The 20,013-nt window shown below is 40.5% G+C and overlaps 1 protein-coding gene across 4 annotated transcripts in view; it reads right to left on the reverse strand.

The window, feature by feature from the left end:
* The window catches only part of LOC137613012 (tyrosine-protein kinase Fyn), an 83,126-nt gene that overhangs the window by 34,912 nt on the left and 28,201 nt on the right, over positions 1-20,013 (reverse strand). For all 4 annotated transcript variants that reach the window (XM_068341789.1, XM_068341791.1, XM_068341790.1 and 1 more), the window contains exon 3: positions 3,883-4,139. In XM_068341789.1, coding sequence (XP_068197890.1) covers positions 3,883-4,129 — 247 coding nt within the window. In that variant the 5' untranslated portion in view covers positions 4,130-4,139. The remainder of the gene's footprint in view (positions 1-3,882; positions 4,140-20,013) is intronic.

Raw genomic sequence — 20,013 nt, forward strand, 5'->3', positions numbered from 1 at the left:
TGGAGGCATTGGTGTCAGTGTTTGTGCAGCTGTGAGCCTCCACTGGGCATGGAGAATGCTAGAACTTTGGGAATGACGGCCCTGACACTTCTGTAGGTGTACTGGAGAGGCTTTGTTTTTCAGACCAAAAATATATTTACTACCCTTCATTTTAGTTCCTCATTGGGTGTTTCTTGGTAAAAAGTAATTTATCTGGCTATCATATTCTGTCTTAAATGCTTTGACCTATGCATGGTTAAATGCAGACCTTTCTATTTGCCACGGGAGTTCACCTCAATAATTGTAACTGCAGCCTACATCCCTCCGGATGCCGATGCTACGGTTGCTATGAAGGAACTGTACACAGCCATTAGCAAACAACAGTCTGCTCAGCCGGACGCTGCTTTTATAGTTGCAGGTGATTTTAATCACTCAAACTTAAAGACAGTGCTCCCTAAATTCCACCAGCATGTTTTCTGTAACACAAGAGGAAATAAAATTTTAGACCATGTTTACACCAACATTGCAGGAGCTTACACTGCAACCCCCCTCCCCCACCTGGGACAATCAGACCATCTTTCTTTGTTCCTCATCCCCAAATACTCCACACTCATCCAACATGTGAAGCCAACAGTGACAACCATCAAGGTGTGGCCAGCAGGGACAGACTCTGTACTGCAGGACAAGTTCCAACAAACAGACTGGAGTACGTTTGCTTCTCTGGCTACCTGTGGCTCTCACACAAATATTGACACTTACACCTCTTCTGTGCTGGACCATATCAACACCACCATCGACAGTGTGACAACATGGAAACGGATCACCACGTACCCTAATCAGAAGCCATGGATGAACAAGGAGGTGCGGCTCCTGCTGAAAGGATGCAATGCCGCCTTCAAATCTGGAGACGCACAAGCCTACAGCACATCCAGAGCAAACCTGAGGGGCATCATCAAGGCCAAGCACTGCTACAAGCTGAAGGTGGAGGAACACTTCTCCAACTCAGACCCCAGACGCATGTGGCAAGGCATCCAGGCCATAACTGACTACAAAGCCAGTGACTCCACCCCAGCAACCACAGATGTCTCCTTCCTAAATGAGCTGAATCACTTTTACGCTCGTTTTGACAGAGACAACAGGGAGACCCTGACCATGACATTACTTGAACCTGTATAGTATGTTCACACCACAACAAGCTGTTATCCATTTGTATAATTGGTATCGTGTATTTATTTCTCATCTGTAAAATATGTCCATAGTACTTCTGTATAGCATGTTCATATCACTCATTTTATCCATATATCCATATATTATATCCACTTATACTCACTGCACTTTAGCTTGTATATCGATATTTTTCACACTTGATAACCACTGCATTTTAGTCTGTATATTCCAATAACCTGTATACCGTACTATGTATATTCTTGTATAGTTTGTTCATAGCACCACACACACACACACACACACACACACACACACACACACACACACACACACACACATATATACCCTATATCACACGCAACAATCTGTATATCTTGAAATTGTACTTTAAACTAATTGCACTTCTGGTTAAGATGCCAAACTGCATTTCGTTACATTGTACTTACACATGTATAATGACAATAAAGTTTAATCTAATCTAATCTAATCTGATTAGACAGACATTTGTGTGACAGAGTCGTGTTTGACGTTATTTCTGATGAAGGCAGTTTAGTTGTTCAACCACAGTGTGTTCTGTTGGTCACGTAACAGCTCTTGTGGTCACAGCAGTGGAAGAGTTTTGAAAAGAGCTGCTTTTCTTTCACATTGCTCACACGATTACTTTTTTCACTCTTAAAATGTAAAATGTTATGAAAACCAAGAATACCAATATTGATCTGACATCACGCTTCTTAAAACACATTTTGCAACAGATTACAGATGGGAAGTAAACTCAAGGGGGTCTGAGAAATGGTTTGTTTGTGTCATGTGCTGGAACCTTCTCTGTCGAGGTTTAGCGTTGTTTCCTGTTCACTGGTAGAGGTGAGTTCTTTGTGCTTCCTGTATTCTTTTTGTCATTAGTTTCACTTCGTTCTTGTCAGCTATCTGTCCCTAGTGTGTTCTACAGGGTTTTTTTCCCCTCCACCTTCGCCAGTTGTCTTTTGTTCCACATGTGTAACCCTTTCCTTGTGTTTGTTGTGTTCTGCAGACCTCGCCTGATATATATATATTTTTTTGGTATCTGCCAACTCAGTTCTGCCTGGATTTATTTATTTGTGACGGACTCCATTCTCTTTGTCCTTGCTAGCCCTGCTAAATGTCTCCCAAGGAAGTTCCTTGATTTGCACCATTAAATCAGCCGAGGTGACTGTGGGTGACGCTGTTGAAGGACAGATCCTGTGTAGACGCTGACCTGTCAACAAGGACCTGTACATGTAATCTGTGGCAGCGTAGCTTTCTATCGATTCACACAATTCCTGTTAAGAGAGTAAAACCCTAAATTCTTGAGGTAGCATTGCTACTCTGATTTCTATATCTTTCTGTAGTCCCCAGAGATCAAACAATATAAACATCCACCCAAACAAGCATCCAGTACATGACAAATCTGACAACAGCCACTGATGGACAAAAAACTGGTTCTCTTTGCTGAAGAGTCCCTCAGTTCTATGACAGTGCTGTAATATCCTATAAATACTGTAGTGAGGGTTTATCCTCCAAAGACAGACTGATGAACAGGAGCGGTCTGCAGTGCACTATGGGTAATGCTGTGCATTCTACATTAGGTTTTATGATTACAGTGAATGTATAATTTGGTTCCCATAATTTCCATGAGAGCTTCAGTTGTTGATATCAAAGTTTGGTATCTTTAATTCCTCAAGAGAAAGACAAGAGTTACTTAAGGCTTCTTTTTCTTTTAAGAGATGGTTTATTACTAAAATGATGCAAATGCTTTGATAAAACAATACCTGTGGTTTGGGGGAATTACTTAAATGATTGCATTAAATCAGAAATAATAGACTGAATTCTCTCCTTCTTTGAAAACCTTAGATTTTTTCTCATGTATATTCATCATTGATTAGTTTTCCACTTTTCAGACAGTTCTGCATTGTACTGAAAACTTAAAGTACAAGTGAAAACATAAAAGGCTTTTCTTCTCTCCAGTCAAGCCTACATATTTGACAGAAAAAGACTTTTTCTGACAATATAGAAAAAAAATGAACTAGGGAACCATTCAGAGATATATTTTGGCATCACGACAGCACAAAAATATTTATTTTGCTTGGTTCATTACTTTTTGCTTATATTTTTTCATATACAGTATACTGTACAGTATTATCATCATAGAAATAGTTACCATGTGAGAGAGGAGCACTTTTTCTGACTACTAAAATGTCTCCCCAGTCAAACACTGCTTTGTAATTACTAATATCTGTTACTAACAACTGTGAATTAAGATGATCAAGATACTGAGGGATGTGAAACTCTTGCGTCACTCAATACTCTTGTTTTCTTACTTTTAAACAAGTTGAACTTTGTTATTTTCACAGTGTGCTTTCCTTTATGTGTTTCATTTAACTCCTTCACTGCCGGCTGTTTTCAGAGCAGACGGCCCCACATTGTCTGACTGCGTTCAGACTGGCAGCTAAAATCTGATTTTTATTCCATCCAGATTGAAAGCGGATGTGTCTTTTGTAGTCAGAACAGTCATACCACATGAAATCTGATTTTTGCCAGACGGGTAGAAACCACTTTCAGGAGGTAGCCTCAAATTGTGTTTGGACAGATGTGTCTCCGTCTGAACAGCTCCAAACACACCAATCGGTTTTGACTGATCAGTGACTCCATGAAGTCCCCCTACGTGACGCAAGAGCCAGTGCGCTTTACGGCGCGTGGATGCTAGCACCCATCAGCCCTTACCTGTTCCGCCACGAGTCCTGAGGGTTCCGGTGTGAGAAGAAGTGCTGACTCCACCAAAGACGGTCATCCCCTGTCCGACGGGGGCGTGGAAGTTGTTGTAATTGGGGATGGCAGTGACCCCAAAGCTGGGGTAGTGCTGCGGTGTGGGATCGGCCCCATAGCGGTAGGCCGCTCCCTGGGAGATGCTGGTGTCTCTGTCGTCAGTGAGTTTGGTTGCTTCCTTATCCTTGCATTGCACACAGCCCATTATCTATAATCTGTGAAAGACATGAGAAAAAAAAGACACCAGGACGGATGGATTAAACACGAGTGGCTCGTCGAGAGAAAAGATTGGACATAAAAACAAAGATGCAGCTAAGAGGGTGGGGCTGGGTAAAGAATCACCTGGATCAACCAACAGATCAAATCAACAAGATGAAATAAAATGTGATAATGGACAAGCAGACCAAAATCACTTTAATCCAGTCAATAAGATCCTGATTGGTGAGTCGGTAAAATGAAACATTCAGGATGGAAGAACAATAATCTAAAAGCAATACGTTCAGCACACCAAACTGAACAATCCATCAATCTTTCCAGTGTTTTAACTTCACTCTGCTTTTTCTACAGATGACTTCCTTCCACAGATGAGTGCTCCGGTCTGGAGGCAGCAATCTGTTTTTCTAACCTAACACTGGAGCTCGGCGTTCGGTTCACTCAGATGGACAGTGTGTCTCTTTCTTGGCCAGTAGAATATCCGTTCCTTTCTGCCTGATGTCAGAGATGCTATGCTAGAAGGCTACGTCACACCGCAGGTCATCACCAGAAAAGAAAGAGGTCCACTTTTTGTCAGACAGAATAATCAGGGTCAACCTAAGCAGAGCTGTATTCTGTACGGTTCAGCCCATCTAGAAATCACTTTGCATAAAAAAGTTCTATTGCCCTCAAGAGAGGCAACAATTTCCATTTTTTATTTTCTGAGTTTGAATTCAAAGCACCTAAACAGCTGAATGTTTTTAAATGTGGTTGAACCCTTTAAAAATGATTGGCCGCTTTCACATTTGACAAGGTCACTGGTTTTGTTTCCTGTTCTATCACTTTTGACATTTTTAGAGTCATAACAAAAAGCAGAAAATCCTGTGATGTTTCCATTTAAAACACTTGACTTCACTCTCTCTTTCAAACTAAACTGAATGATGTTTCAATGCTTCATGAACAGAGACAGATAAAACATGATTTATGCACCAATGTCCCAAATTTTTAATGCATATCACACCATCTCAATGGAAAAGGGGTGAAAACTAGCATGAATACTCATCTGAGTCCATCACACACACTGTAACTGTTTAGACCTGGACCTGATGAATATCAGGTCATTTGATCCATGAAGAAGTTCATTCCACTCCATCCAAAGGAAGACAAAAGTAAGATGAATATACAACCGTTTACTCTTCAATTTGGTGACAGTTAAAGCAATTACATGATTAATTCATTCAGTTCTGAATTCCTTCAGTTGTGTGTGCCGTTTTCCATAAGATGCCATTTTTACCCATTTTAACACTGGAGGAATAAATGCCATATATTTCTTCTTCTGCATCAGTGGGATGGCAATAACTGTGCTGGGATGGTTTATCAGCACAGACACACTGGGTGATAAATCCAGCCTCTCTCTGGAAGACAAAGCAGCCTGGCCTTCAGCTCCAGCTCGTCTCCAGTTAGTGTCACATGACAATGTATTTCACTCTCTCCTCTATTTTCTCCCTGCTTTCCTGTCTTGTGGCTCAGTCGCCTCATCTGATTGCAGCAACACACGGGAAATTTATTCACTGGTGACACAACTGCGAGGGCACAACGAAAGAATAATGACGGCTGAGTGTGGGCTTTCCTTTTTCAGCAGCAGCAATAAACAAGTGAAAGATCTTAAGGAACGTTGCTTTTCTACCAAATGACAGTCTCACTGACAACAACCACTCTGAATTTAGATAATCACTATGAACAAGATGCTGTAGGTAAAGATAAAAAAAGAGGAGCCAAAAAGGATCAACACAATGTGTGCAGGATACATCATGGTGGGAGATAATCACGTTCACCAGGAGATGAACACCGATGGATTCCATGATTACAAGATTGTTGTTTAACATCACACCACCAAAGTCATGGAATGTGACAAATGTAGTATATTATGATGTCCAGGCTAACGTAATTTATTGACAAATTCAAGAGGATGCAGAAGACAGGGTTAGATGGAGGCAACTGATTCGCTGTGGCGACCCCTGAAGGGAAAAGCCGAAAGGAAAAGAAGAAGATGTAACACAAATGGGAAAGAACAAGATCTGGTCTCAGCTGATGATATATCCATCCACCAACATGCTGTAAAGAATGAGATGCGGTCACAGCAAATGATGTATCCATCCACCAACACGTGGTAAAGAACGAGATCCGGTCTCATCTGATACTGTCTCCATCCACCAACTAACAGTGGTGTCCTGAAGCACCACTGTTGAATCTTGGATTTCCACTCGTATGTCGAACAAAAATATGGATATCTTGTATGTCGAGCAGCTCATATCTCGAGGTATTTTTGCATTCTTCTACGTGACTTCCTGTTTCCCTTTAACAGTAAAAGTCATGTACTATATGCTTCATTTCTTAACAAGGCTTTTATTATTACAAATAGTGCTAAACTTGTTGTCTAGTAGTCAGATTAGTAGTCAGATTTGAGATTTTTGTGTTAGTTTAGGGCTTTCTCACACAAATCAAGGGTAACCCTTGTTTTAATGTAGCTCTTTTTTGATCCCAACATTGGTCTCTACCAATCAGAACAACAGCCTTATCCTGACTGAAACACCATGACCATTCTCTTTCAACATGATTCCAGCGAGCCCTCAGCTTGCAGCCTGGTGCAGACAGGAGTTGAAATGTCTGATGGCACAATCAGAGGTTGTCACAGGAATAGGGGTGAAATTTTACAGCATCATTCAACCAAACAAGATAACAATGAGTTGTCTAGCCAAGGGCAAGCCTTTCAAAGTCAATCACCATATTTCTCTTTGCTTGATCTTGTATGTTCATCTTCTTTTTACCATTAGCATCTTTCTAATACTTCCATTATATCGACTGTTATGTGTGACTGAATGTGGATGTTCCTTAATGAACCACAGAAAGTGCGTCTCTGAGTTCTGGGAAAAGTCTAACATGTCAGTTCGCTGCAAAAGAGACCGAGGTGAGTACCACATCATCTCTATAGGTGTAAATGACCTGGTATAACACCAAGAAAAAGCGTGAAATGGTTGGGTAAACGGAGAACTACTCTAGTCTGCAGTAATCTCAATGAGGGCTTGAATCCTGCATGACAGGATGTAGGGAAGACAGTGGGTGAGGCAAACACAGCAGCAATGATACGCTCAGTGCAAGACTGCACAGCATCTCTAATCACATATACTTACAGCAGACGGCAGGACAGACTGACAGCACAAATCGCTCTGCATTCTGACTGGCAGAGCAGACAGAAGCAGCATTTAGAAGGGAAACAATTTTATTGATTCCTCTGAGCCGGATGGAAAGCTGTTTCCGTATATTGTTAACAGATCATCTGTGTTGTTGGTGAGGGTGATGGTGGATCAAATACATTTTCAGGGAGAGGTATGGCTTAGACTCACAGCTGGTCAAATGGAACAGGAAGTAGACAGCTTTGTTAGATGGGCTATTCTGGTTAGGGGCTGATCAAAGCTGATGACAGCGATTAAATTAGGGATGGGTATTTCAATTAATTTCTATATTTAAGCAGTCTCATTAGGGAATAACTTAGGAAAAAAATCAAACATTAATGCCATCAGCAAATGAATGAAGAAAATGTGAATAAACAAAAACAAAGCTATCAGGAGTAATAGCTGCTTTGTGGGCACAATGCAGGTCAGACGTTATCTCACACGTCTCTTGAACTGCTTGCTGCTTGCTGTGATGGTGGCTTGTACTCTGCAGACAGCGCAATCATTCACAAGGTCTCTCCTGAGATAAAACAACATGAGCATATCACCAGTCATCCATCGCTTCATCTTGAGCAAGCTAATCTTCTGTGCCCTGCTGGCATCACAACACTGCTAGCTTACAATAGACCGATGATTATTGGTCTCCACTGTTTTCTCCGTGTCCTTAATGCACAAACCGTCAAACAGCAATAGACAGACAGACACATCCACAGTAGACAAACAAGAACACAAACACTGGAAAGACAGTGAGATATTACTTTTAAACAATGGAGGCCTAACGAAGGAAATGAAGCGTTATTACACTGACATCATGATAACTTACTTTGAAGAGAATCCTTCTTAAATCTAGACCTCTAAACATTGCTGCACATCAGGCTCCTTCATAGTAAGAACAGTCCTCTAGTGAGGTGACATTCTTCTCTCCTCAGCGGTCCAGGTCTAATGCTAATGGCTAGTAGTAGCTAGCTAGCAGTAGCTCTGCTTTGGATCAGACACCATGGGTTAGCCTTCACTCCCCAGTCACCAGTTCCCCCATTCTCCAGTCTTAAAACCCAGTCAGTAGGTACTCAACACTTCAGATTGAAAGTCCAAGTGAAAATAATAATGATGGGACTTAAGTCAAGAAGTTAAGAAGCTTATTAGTATCAGCTTTTTCAGTGATGCTTATTCATTGGCTGTTTACCAACCAGCTAACAGAACTGCTCTGTTGTATTCATGCTGTTATTCTTGTGGGTAACATAAATGATTCCATGCATTAAAGCCATGTAAGTAATTGAAATAACCACACCACAGTTCATTCCTCTTCCCTTGCAGAGGTCCAGCCAATAATCTATTGTGTACTCAATACTCAATCAGTGCTTATGTAACCAACTCTGATCAATAACAATGTTTGAGAAATGGTCTGAGCAGATTACTGGACTCATGTTAAATGCAATCTGCTCTGGTCCAGAAACTGTGATACACCCTTTCTCTGCTGCTTTCTGCCAGAGCTCATCACTGACTGCTCTCTTTGAACTGAAGGCTCTTTCATCTTTTTATTTCCCCCCTTCCTCCCTTGCATTTCACTAAGCCCTCTCCCCTAATTAATCATTCTGCCCTTGCAGGGGGAAAAAAGCCCCCACCTGCTTGCCGTAGGGCCATTCTTCTATTTATTACCCCAGTCTCTTGCTCCCTGTCACTGAAGGTTGAAGTAAAATCAGACCTGGAGAAAAAACCAACACTGAGGCAGTTCAAATATCAGTTTTACTTAAATTAGCTGTTGAGTGTCATCAATGCATGACAACCAAAGAAAGCAGAACTTTCCCACAATTCTAAACCCAGCATAGCTCTTATGAGTCGTAACAGACCTAGAACCTCTTGGGTTTTGGCCACATTCAATATAAAATCAATGAACCCACGGGGAAAATCCAATTAGAGAACTGGACATGACCAGTAGTGAATTAAAAATCTATATTTAGTTAACACAAAAGGCTATTTATATAACACTAGATGGACAAAAGTAATTTGGTTCTTACTTTGAGCAAAAGACTTGAAGCATCTGAACATATAAGGAGTGTGATTGAAGGAGTTCATGGGATGACAACTGATGAACTCAACATGAAGCAAGCTGCCGTCCATCTGTGTTCCATGCTGAAGAAAATAGTGGTGTGTGTGTGTGTGTGGGGGGGGGCTCACCCATATCCACGTGCCAGCCAAGGTGAATAATTCATGGGGCCGTTGTGCAGGGCTAAGGGTATGCTGTCATGTTTGGGGGAAGTCATCAAGGGAGATGCTGCATTTAAATTTGATGGGGCAGTGATAGGGTGGGGTTCAGTAGAGGTTGGACGGTGACTGGTGGTGAAAGAAGACAAGGTGGAGGGCAGACGTCATAATAACCTCTCAAGGGAAGTTTTTTTTTCCATCCCTTTAGTCACTGGAGGCCTGAAGTTACCCCCAGCGGGACTGAAAACACCTCCAGCTTAAGGAGAGTGGAAACAGAGGAGGGGGTGAAATACTCATCTGTTTCACGCATGTGGGAGCACACACCATTGACAAGGACACATTTACCATAATGTAACTCAAGACAGGAAATATATGAATAGATGATTGTCTTGATGTGGGGGGGGGTGCAGTAGCCTGTCTCAGCACAACAGGGAAGACTATTAAACATTAAGTATGAGTCTGACAATCACCGTAACAAAATGCACCTGGGATGACTATGGTGGAATCAGAATGTGGAATACATAAAGTACAGTATAAATGTACAGGTAGTCTCCAACCTGCAGACACAATTGTTTCTGAGAGGAGATTTGTAACTTGAATTGTTCTTAAGTTGTTGTTTATTATATTTCATTCTATAATCATCATTTAAGGTCATTGAAATGTCATTACTACTCCAAACACTAAAGTATTATTCTCTAAGACCAGAAACAATAACAGGACATAAAAATAACACATAATGAAACAAAATACAGGTCCAGGTAATTTCAAGGCAAGTCATTCTTGATAATACACTGGTCTTCAGAACAAATACACGGAAAAATAAAAATCAAGTTTACATCATTTTACAGTACTTGACTTTATGTCCTTGCTTTATCATCCATGATAAACAGTGAAGTATCCAATGTACAAAGCCTGACGCTATGAGATGCTCACCGACAACTGTGGCTATGGTGTCTTGTTGGGCTGTATGATGAACAGGACAGTATGTATTGACAGATTGTGGGTAGTGGAAGCATAAACTTTTATTTTGAAGGGAAAAATAAGCACTTCCACTAAAAGCGACAAAGACGAAGCTGTTCACAGGGTAAACCCGGAGAAGATGCACACAAGATGAAATAAAGTCTCTATGTCGAAAGCAGAAGATGTCCTGATTTCTAAAAAAACAAACTACACAACGCAAAATCGGAACCATTTCACAACAATAAACAACAAGAGGGGGAGACTAGTGTAGGAGATATGTGAAAGCAGCGGTGCTGCTTGGCAGGGGCTGTGGCAGAAAAGGGAACTGCAGGATAATAGTCCGATATGGTGGCGTTCATTTGTACGAATCTCCAAATGTTTGTAAGTTGAATGTTCATAAGTTGAGGACTACCTGTATTATTTTCTCCGAATCCGCTTCACTTAACACATTACTCCAGTCCCAGTAGAATCAGAGACAGGGCTTACTATGCATTCATTTATTAGTTGTCACCAACCACAATCTCATACCAGACCATAACACCACTGTGTATGAATTATTTAATTGAGGAGGATTGACGTTTACTCTCATATCAAGAGTTTCTCACACCTAAATGTTGGAATGCCAGGTACACATAAAGGCTTTTAAATAGGAGTTAATTTACATACCAGATATTGTTTTATGCATTCTACCAAACAAAGGTATAGTGCAGTATCTGTAACTTGAAATTTTTTCTGGTCAAATCTTTTCTCCAGTCCGTCAGTACTGCTCTACTTTTGCTTTATCTGGAGATTCTGGGGTTATTTTACTGGTTTGGTGTTTACACCCGTTGAAAAAAAAACATAAAAATGTTTCCCAATTGAGCCATTATGTTTTGGTGGAAGTATGGAGAAAATTTCCAGTAAGTAAAATAAAACCAGGATAGAACATTCAGCCCATTCCTCCTGTTATCCTATGGGAAACACTGTCATGTTTAAATCACAGTTAATGATCTTTCAGGCAAGCAAGGGGATGAACATCACAACAAGTTGGACATCACAGTTATCTTATGTACTTATTAACTCCATGTGGCTAACTTGTTTGCAAATGTATATTTACTCCTCATCCAGGCCACACAGCATCTAAACCACCTGACACACACAGAGCCGTCGTTCACGTAGCTCTTGATGAAGTCCTCGGGGATTTATCTGTCGACTCAGCTGCCTGGTCCTCCACTGTGCTGTTTAGGGAGTGCAGTGGTTTCATCCCAATCTCTCCACAACAAACAGCTGCCTAAAGCAGGAATGGTGAACAAACCTCAGCAGAGACGCCTGACAATTTTCTGCCTTTCTTCTCTCATACCTGTATAATTGTCACGTAACCCACTGCTCCGTTAAACTAAACGATGTCACATCTCCGTGTATTTCTAGCGGTCACATGTTGCTGGCTGTCAGATGTTTTTCACATCAGACAGCTGTGATTTAACTAAGCATGACTAAATATGTGATCAGCTCAGTTCAGAGTTGGAGTGCCTCTATGAGCTTCCATCATTCATCTTCCTCGTCTGTGTACATTAATGTATAATCACTCACAGAGACATGCAGCGATTACATCTCAGTCACCCGCACTTACATACATCTTTGGCCAATGAGGGAGGTGAGAGTCACAGAGCAAGATGGAGGACGTTAATTATGATAACTGTCCGTCGTCACACACAAATCACTCCATTTCCACTCGTCCTATTTCTGTGATGGCAGTAGCTCAATCCAATAAGTCTGGAATGGGGACTGGAAGTCGCCGGTTCAAGACCCGGGTGGGCCATAAAGGCATCGTCCCCTTACGTGAGAGATGTTTGCCACTCTACCTCCCATTATCAGCATGACTACAGGCCGTGTGTGTGTCTACAGGCCTGTACTATGTATATACTGTATATACATATACTGTATGTCTATATTATAAATATAGTGCACCCTCGTGCATTTGCGCATCAAAGCTTGCGACTCTATACACACAACTACATTTGTAGTTGTGTGTATAGAGCACCAGATTCAAGCATTGAAAAATTGAAGAATAACATGGAGGAGTTGTTTTCAACTAACAGTCAGAAGGTTATATATATCTGTGGGGCCTACAACATCGACCTATTAAACCCCAATAAACATGGACTAACTGAAGAATTTATTAACACTATGTACAGTTTGAATTTATATCCACTGATCACCAAACCAAGTAGAATAACAGTAAAAAGTGCATGGAACATACTAAACAATATTATTAGAAATGGCTCAAATGATAGGAAATACCCTGAATATTTTATTGATAATGAGAGTTCTTTACATAACATGAATGATGTGGTTAATGGCTTCAACAATTTCTTTGTGAATATAGGTCCAAACTTGGCGAAAAAAATAAATGTCACTTGTAGTGATAGGGATGCCGAAGGGAGCATCACAAGAAATCTCAACTCCTTCAATTTAAAGGCTGTTGGAAAAAGAGAAATCATTGATATTGTCAATAAGTGCAAGAATAAATCATCTACGGATTGGAATGGAATTGACATGACGATAATCAAGAAAGTGATTGATTGTATTATAGATCCACTGACCTACATCTACAGTTTGTCACTGACAACTGGTACATTTCCACAGAAAATGAAAGTTGCCAAAGTTATCCCAGTTTATAAAGCCAGAGAGAAACATCATTTCACTAATTATAGGCCAATATCATTACTCTGTCAGTTCTCTAAAATATAGAAAAAATTATTTATTGCAAGGTTAGATAATTTCATTGAAAAAAATAACATTTTGACAGACAGTCAGTACGGGTTCAGGTCAAACAGGTCAACAGCGATGGCACTAATGGAATTGACAGAGGAGATCACTGACTGTATTGATAGCCAGAAATATGCACTGGGAATATTTATTGATCTGAAGAAGGCTTTTGACACCATTAATCACGACATATTGTTTAAAAAACTTGACAGGTATGGTATAAGGGGGGTAGCATTAAGTTGGCTGAAGAGTTATGTGCAACACAGACAGCAATTTGTACAAATAGGTGACTACAAATCAACCTGGGCCGACATTACCTGTGGAGTCCCACAGGGGCCAGTGTTAGGGCCCGATACTATTCATTCTGTATATCAATGATATTTGTAATGTGTCATGTATGTTGAAATGTATTTTATATGCCGATGACACAAATGCATTTTGTTCAGTGAAAAACCTTCAGCAGCTTTTAGAGGTCACCACCACAGAAATTAGTAAATTCAAAAACACTGGTTTGACGTAACTCGTCTTTGAATCTGAGTAAAACCAAGATCATGCTATTTGGAAACAGCATAATAGATGTACAAGTAGATATCATGGTAGATGATGTTAAAATTTAAAGAGTTTATGAAAGCAAATTTCTGGGCGTACTACTGAACCACAAAATCTGCTGGAAACCCCATATAAGTCACATAAGAACAAAGCTTGCACGTAGTATTGCAGTTCTGGGTAAATTCATGTTCATGTGTGATTAACTGCATGCTAGCAGGCCCCTAGTATTCAGTGTTGTATACTGTATACATTGTTTGTGCTACTAACACGTATATATGTATATGCATGTACAACAAGGAGTGTAAAAGATAATTTCCCCATTTGTGTGGACAATAAAGTGTGTTTAATCTTTAATCTTTTAACAAAGCACATATTGGACCATAAATCACTATACATCTTATATTGTTCACTTGTATTAACCTATCTAAATTATTGTGCAGAGATTTGGGGTAACACCTATAAAAGCAACTTGAAACCACTGTGCACTTTACAAAAAAGAGCTATTAGAATAGTTAACAAGGTAGGCTATCTGGAGCACACCAACAGACTGTTTCTAAAATCATTTGCCATGAAGTTTATGGACCTTGTTGAATATAAAACTGCAATAATAATGCAAAACATCAACCAGTTTAAGAGGTCATACAAAAAGATTATATTTGGGAGGTATTTAAAAGAAGTAGGCCTGTTGTTGCAGCACACTTAACAGTTAAAAGACATTTTCAGTTGAAGGTCTACTCTTTGTCTTGAATGATTATGTTCCTCATTTGATCACTATACTGTTTTGTTTATTTGTTTTTCTCCTTCTGGGTTTACTTACTTTGTTTTGTTTTTTTAAATTTTAATCTTTGTATTACTATGCAGTTTAAATGATTGATTTACTTCTGTAAATATCATCAGCTAGTATTTTGTAATGAGTATTTTTCTCTTTTTTTTTTGGAGTATAAGGGGGTAGGAGTTTAACAAGTTTACACTTCTTCCTATTCCTTTTCGGATAGTGTTCACACCATTCTGGTGTATTTATTATTGTTTGCTTTTGTTTTTTTGTTATTCGAAATAAATTAAAAAAAAAAAAAAAAAATTTAAAAAGCTCGCGACTTCACCTCATGGCGTATTATTGGTAGGCAGTCACGTAATACCGTATGCACATTCTATTGGCTGACGGCATCTGGAAGTGCACTCCGTTCCGTGAGTCTCGGACATACGTGAGACACAAAAGTGCTTTAAACAGTCTATCAGAGTGTTTTAAAGGTAAATACAGATAGAAGGTGGTTTAATATCAGTATGGGGAGGGTTCATAAACGTTTAAATTACCATAAATAATAAGATTGTTTGTCGCTCTATCACGGAATTCATTAATTGCGTGTGGTTCCTGGAACGCATTAACTGCTAAGAATGTGGGTGCACTGTATCCACACCGGTATAACCACTGACATGGCAACCAGTCTTTCCATTCTTTCAGAAAATCACTGACTTAACACTGACCCCATGCTGTGCAGTTCATCAGGGAGAATCAAAATCAACAGACAGAAAGGACTGCATGGCGTTACCACGGCGCAATATTATTACAGGGGCAAGAAAGGAGGACTCACAGCCTCTAATGAGAGTGAAGGGGAGGTGTGACAGGCTGTGGTCTTCCCTTCCGCCGCATTCAAGGAATGAATAAGACAGGAAGACAGGCAGGGGAGGGACGTGTGCTCACACACACTCAACAACGGGAGGAAGCTAATGATGGTCTCTGCGTGTCAGACCTCTGCCAAGGGAAAACCTCATCTCTGCACTCCCAGCATGCCCTCCTGCTAATGTCGCATACCTCCTCGCAGAGGGAGGAGGCCTGTGCCAGTCAAAGTTAGCCTCATGCCCCACCAGCAGAGACACAGGGTGTTACCATCCGACATGAGCATTAAATAATCAGACACATGCTTCCACTCTCCATCACCTCTGCTTTTATTTGTTCATATACAGAAAATTATAAGTACACAATGTAATCAGATACCCGAGGGGACAACAAGAGCTGTAAGTTACAGTGGTCCATGTACTGCATATGATCAGTCATCAGTCAACACAGCAGCAGCATCCCGACAGAGCTTGTCACTGCAGCTGACTCATGACTTCTACCTTAATAACTATTCCCTTCATCACTTGGCTGAACACATCGCATTATATCTGAAACCTGATGTGAAAATAGATTCTGTCCTCAAAGGGCCAGATGTAAAATATAAATGTAACTAAATGTAAAGAGTTGTAAAATAAATATAACTACTCCTTAATGTTAAATAACTCTGAATTTATTATTTATTCAAGTTAAAAACATTACATTTACATAGAAAAAAATGTCTTTTTGTTGCTCTGTTATAACATAAATTCTTATAATTTGTCAAGTACATAAATCCATCAATCAAATATCATATTATCCAATGAATAAGGGAAAATAACATCAAACACAAGTTAGGACATTAACTTTGTTCAAAATGTTTTTTCAGAGTTAAAATGGGCTGAATTACTGCACTGAGGGAAATGTAGCTGTGGTCAAAGCAAACTTTTGACCTCTATTTTTAGACACTCTTACATTTTATGCTCTCGTGGGCCTCATAAAATGATGTGGCAGGTCACATTTGGCCCCCGGGCCTTGAGTTTGACACTTGCTATAGTGTTTAAAATTAGCACAGCAGTAGTAAGCTGCAATATCATTTGAGGATTCGGTTATGTATGAAAAAGATTGAACATCTTTTAATAAAAACAACAATAGAGTAGGAACTCGTGCCAATTCTTCAGGCTTTACAGGTGTTGTGACTACAGAAAAGGCGTTAAGTAAATGATCAATTAACTGAAATACATCATTTCCAACTATGCTAATATGTGCTAATGTGCTAAAACCGTCTTAATTAGCACTACATTACACTTAAGACTAATACGTAATTCCTAGGCCTGTTATAATTTATGCATAATTCCCTGATGGAGATTATTGGTGCGAGCTGCACTTAGTTTGCAGAATGCTAAGAAAAAGATTTAATTTATCTATATAAATCATCTGAATGGAACAGAATGTTTTTTCCAACTGTTATTTTTATGCGTTGTTAATGACATCACTAACATTATTCAATGAGTGGGGACTCAAATTTAAATTTACCATCTCAATCTTTTCAATGAGAAGAGCCAATAAAATAGATGGAAAAGGGTAACATACAAAACTGCTGATTGTCTTAATCTACAAATCCACCGCCCAACCTAATTTACTGGCCAGGCAGCTGAAGATCTGGATCCATTCAGGTGACTGGCTGCCTAAACTTTCAGAATCAGGTCTAAATAAAAAGAAGCTGTCCCACAAAATGTCTGTTTTGATTTATTGTTGTCGTTTTCACGTCATCAACTTGTGACCGCCCTTACAATATCATTGTATAGTCATCTAAGTCATTGATTGTAAGCATTTGCTTAGCAATAAGTGTGGGGAAACTTGACAGTGGTCACCCAGAATGAGTTTATTCCCCAATCCAGCGTGAGGAAACACTGCAAAAATGAAGCCTCTGCTGCTGCAGCTATGATCCCTGCCTCTCGTCTCAACCAGGACAATCTAACCACAGAGACACAGCGGCCTCCTTTTCTGCAGGATGCATGGGCATGACTGTATATACTGGAACACCACTGATGGGGATATGTCAGTGAGGGAGGAAGTGTTAAAGAGTCGCAGCCACTTGCCTCCCCAAGGTCAACATTAAAGAGCTAAGCTTTCCATTTTCTCCCTCTGTAAGCATTTCTGCAATTCAAAGGCTAGCTTTAGCAGTGCGATGTTTCTGTTGATTTCAAAGAGGCTGGGTGGAGCCGAGTCTGTAAAGCGAGGGATCTGGGCTAGATTATCTTGTTTTCACAGCCCTTTTTCTAAAGCACGTGTCCCTGCAGGAGGTCTGCCTGAGGATGCTACAACCCCTTCATTAAAAATCACACATTCGATCCTGCTATTATTCTTCTCCGTATGAGCGTCAACATGATAAAGACCTTTATGCACTACCTAATCCTTCAAACAGTAAAGAACAAAGACATTTGCCAACAGTCAAGGGTTTTTATATGCCTTTTCAGTCAGAAGCAACTCCTCTCTGGATGGGATTATGAGCTGTGAACCGTCAAAGAAGAAGAAAGAAGCCTTCCTCTGCTGCCCTCCTTGGTTGTGCTTTAGGAGAGTCCACATGCTAGTCTCCATCTCTTTCTCCTGGCTGAGTCCAGATCACAACACGAGCCCAAACCATTTCTATGCCCATGTCTCCCTCTGCTCTCCAAAGAGGGGAACAATCCTGTCAATCCAATTCCCGTCAGGCAGGGCTAAAGGTGACACCATTCTGTCAGGGAGGCTCAGCGTCAGGAGTGGCGACAGTAGCAGCAAAGACTTCCAGGAGCCAAGTGAGGATGTTGGTGGACACATTGTGACCCACCAAAGTGGCAACGGAGAAGGTAGAAAGTGAATATAACTGCAGAGTTGATAGTATCAGATAAATATCCATCAGTGGGTTTAAGGCCAGCAGTTATTCAGTGACTCCTCAATCAAACTGTTGATGTAGTTTAGTTTACGCCTGATGATGTCCTTTTAGGCTATTTCTGATCTGGTTCTGAACGATGTTTTGTTTTAAATGAGTGGATTCTCTCCTCCACGTCTGTCTATGAGTCACTCTTGACGCTTATCAAGATGCTTGCCTCGGTCACATGACTACCTTCTTAAAGGGGCCGCTTCGGTCGCTAACACAGAATACATTACTGCTATATTCAAACTCCTAAGCTAGCAAAACAAACTGAAAACAAATGTTATGATGTTACGAGGACGTTGCTAATAAAGTTGATACACTTTGGATTCATTCGTTCATTCATTCATTCATCGTCTACCGCTTCATCCGCTGTGGTGGGGAGCTAGAGCCTATCCCAGCTAACTGAGGGCGTGAGGAGGGGGAAAGTCCGGGTGCCATGCCAGTCCACCGTGGACTTTAGATTCATGTTTATTATTGTATTTACAAAAAAAGTTTTTATGCATTTCGTGTCATTTTATTTTGTTGTTTTTTGTATCCACCACACCTTACAGGACAGTCCATGAAAATATTGTGCAACATTAAACCAGCCTGTGGTTTAAAAGAGGTTGGGGACCGTTGGTTTAGGATATACACTCGTACAGCAGAATGTCAAAGACAAATGACTATAGTGAGAAGATTCACACCTCAACAATAGTATCAACATATTAGTTAAAAAAAAGAATAAAATCCTCTGTTCTCAATTTATGAATTTAAAGCTCACAAACACAGAAAAGTTGGGTGAATGTCTTGCCACCCTGGAAAAAGGTTGGGGACCACTGCTCTAGACCACAAAGCTTTTTGACATTATTTAAAGAAATATATTAAACAGCATAATTGTTTTAATAGACTCTCAGCCAGACGACCTGACCTTCAACTCCAGACACAGACCTTAGTCGAGGGGAGGCTGAACTACTGGACCTCATCCAACACTCCTGTTCTAATATCTGAAATGTCACTGAATAATTTAGTTTTGCTTCGTAAATTACTGACTTTCAAAGTAATTTCAAAATGACATGGTGGTGTTTGTGTTTGGGATGTCACGGCGGCACACTGGGTGGCGCTGTTGTCCCACAGCAAGGCAGTTCCGGGTTTGTGTCCCGCCTTGTGTGGAGTTTGCATGTTCTCCCCGTGTCTCCGTGGGTTCTGTCTGTGTTCTCTAGCTTCCTCCCACCTCCAAAAACATGCGCTTCAGGTGCGTGAGTGTCTGCCCTTCACGTGGCTCCACAGTGCACTGGCGTGGCTTGCGGAGTGTACCCTGCCTCACGCCCCAAGTCCGCTGGGATAGGCTCCAGCAATCCGCGACAGTGGAAGAAGGGGGTAAAAAAGACGAATGAATGAATGAATGAATGAATGAATGTGTCTGGCAAGTTAAATAGTATTGTGGACAGGGACAGGTAACCTAATAGCTGTAATCACGCAGGGCATCCATAAATTACTGGGTTTATTCTAATGGTATATTATGATTATTATAATTATATAATCAAATCCAGTTATTATTACATAATCAAATCAATTAGCTAAATATATTTTAAACATTGTGCTGACAGCTGCGAGGCTAAAGTTAAGACAGGACAAGCTGTTTCAGAATGCTCACACTGGTCCGATGTTTATCACAGGTTACGCTGGAGCCTATTTCACCTGGTGAGAGGCAGGGTACA

This window comes from Antennarius striatus, chromosome 19 (genome assembly GCF_040054535.1).
Source record: "Antennarius striatus isolate MH-2024 chromosome 19, ASM4005453v1, whole genome shotgun sequence".
NCBI classification, from domain to species: Eukaryota; Metazoa; Chordata; class Actinopteri; order Lophiiformes; family Antennariidae; genus Antennarius; species Antennarius striatus.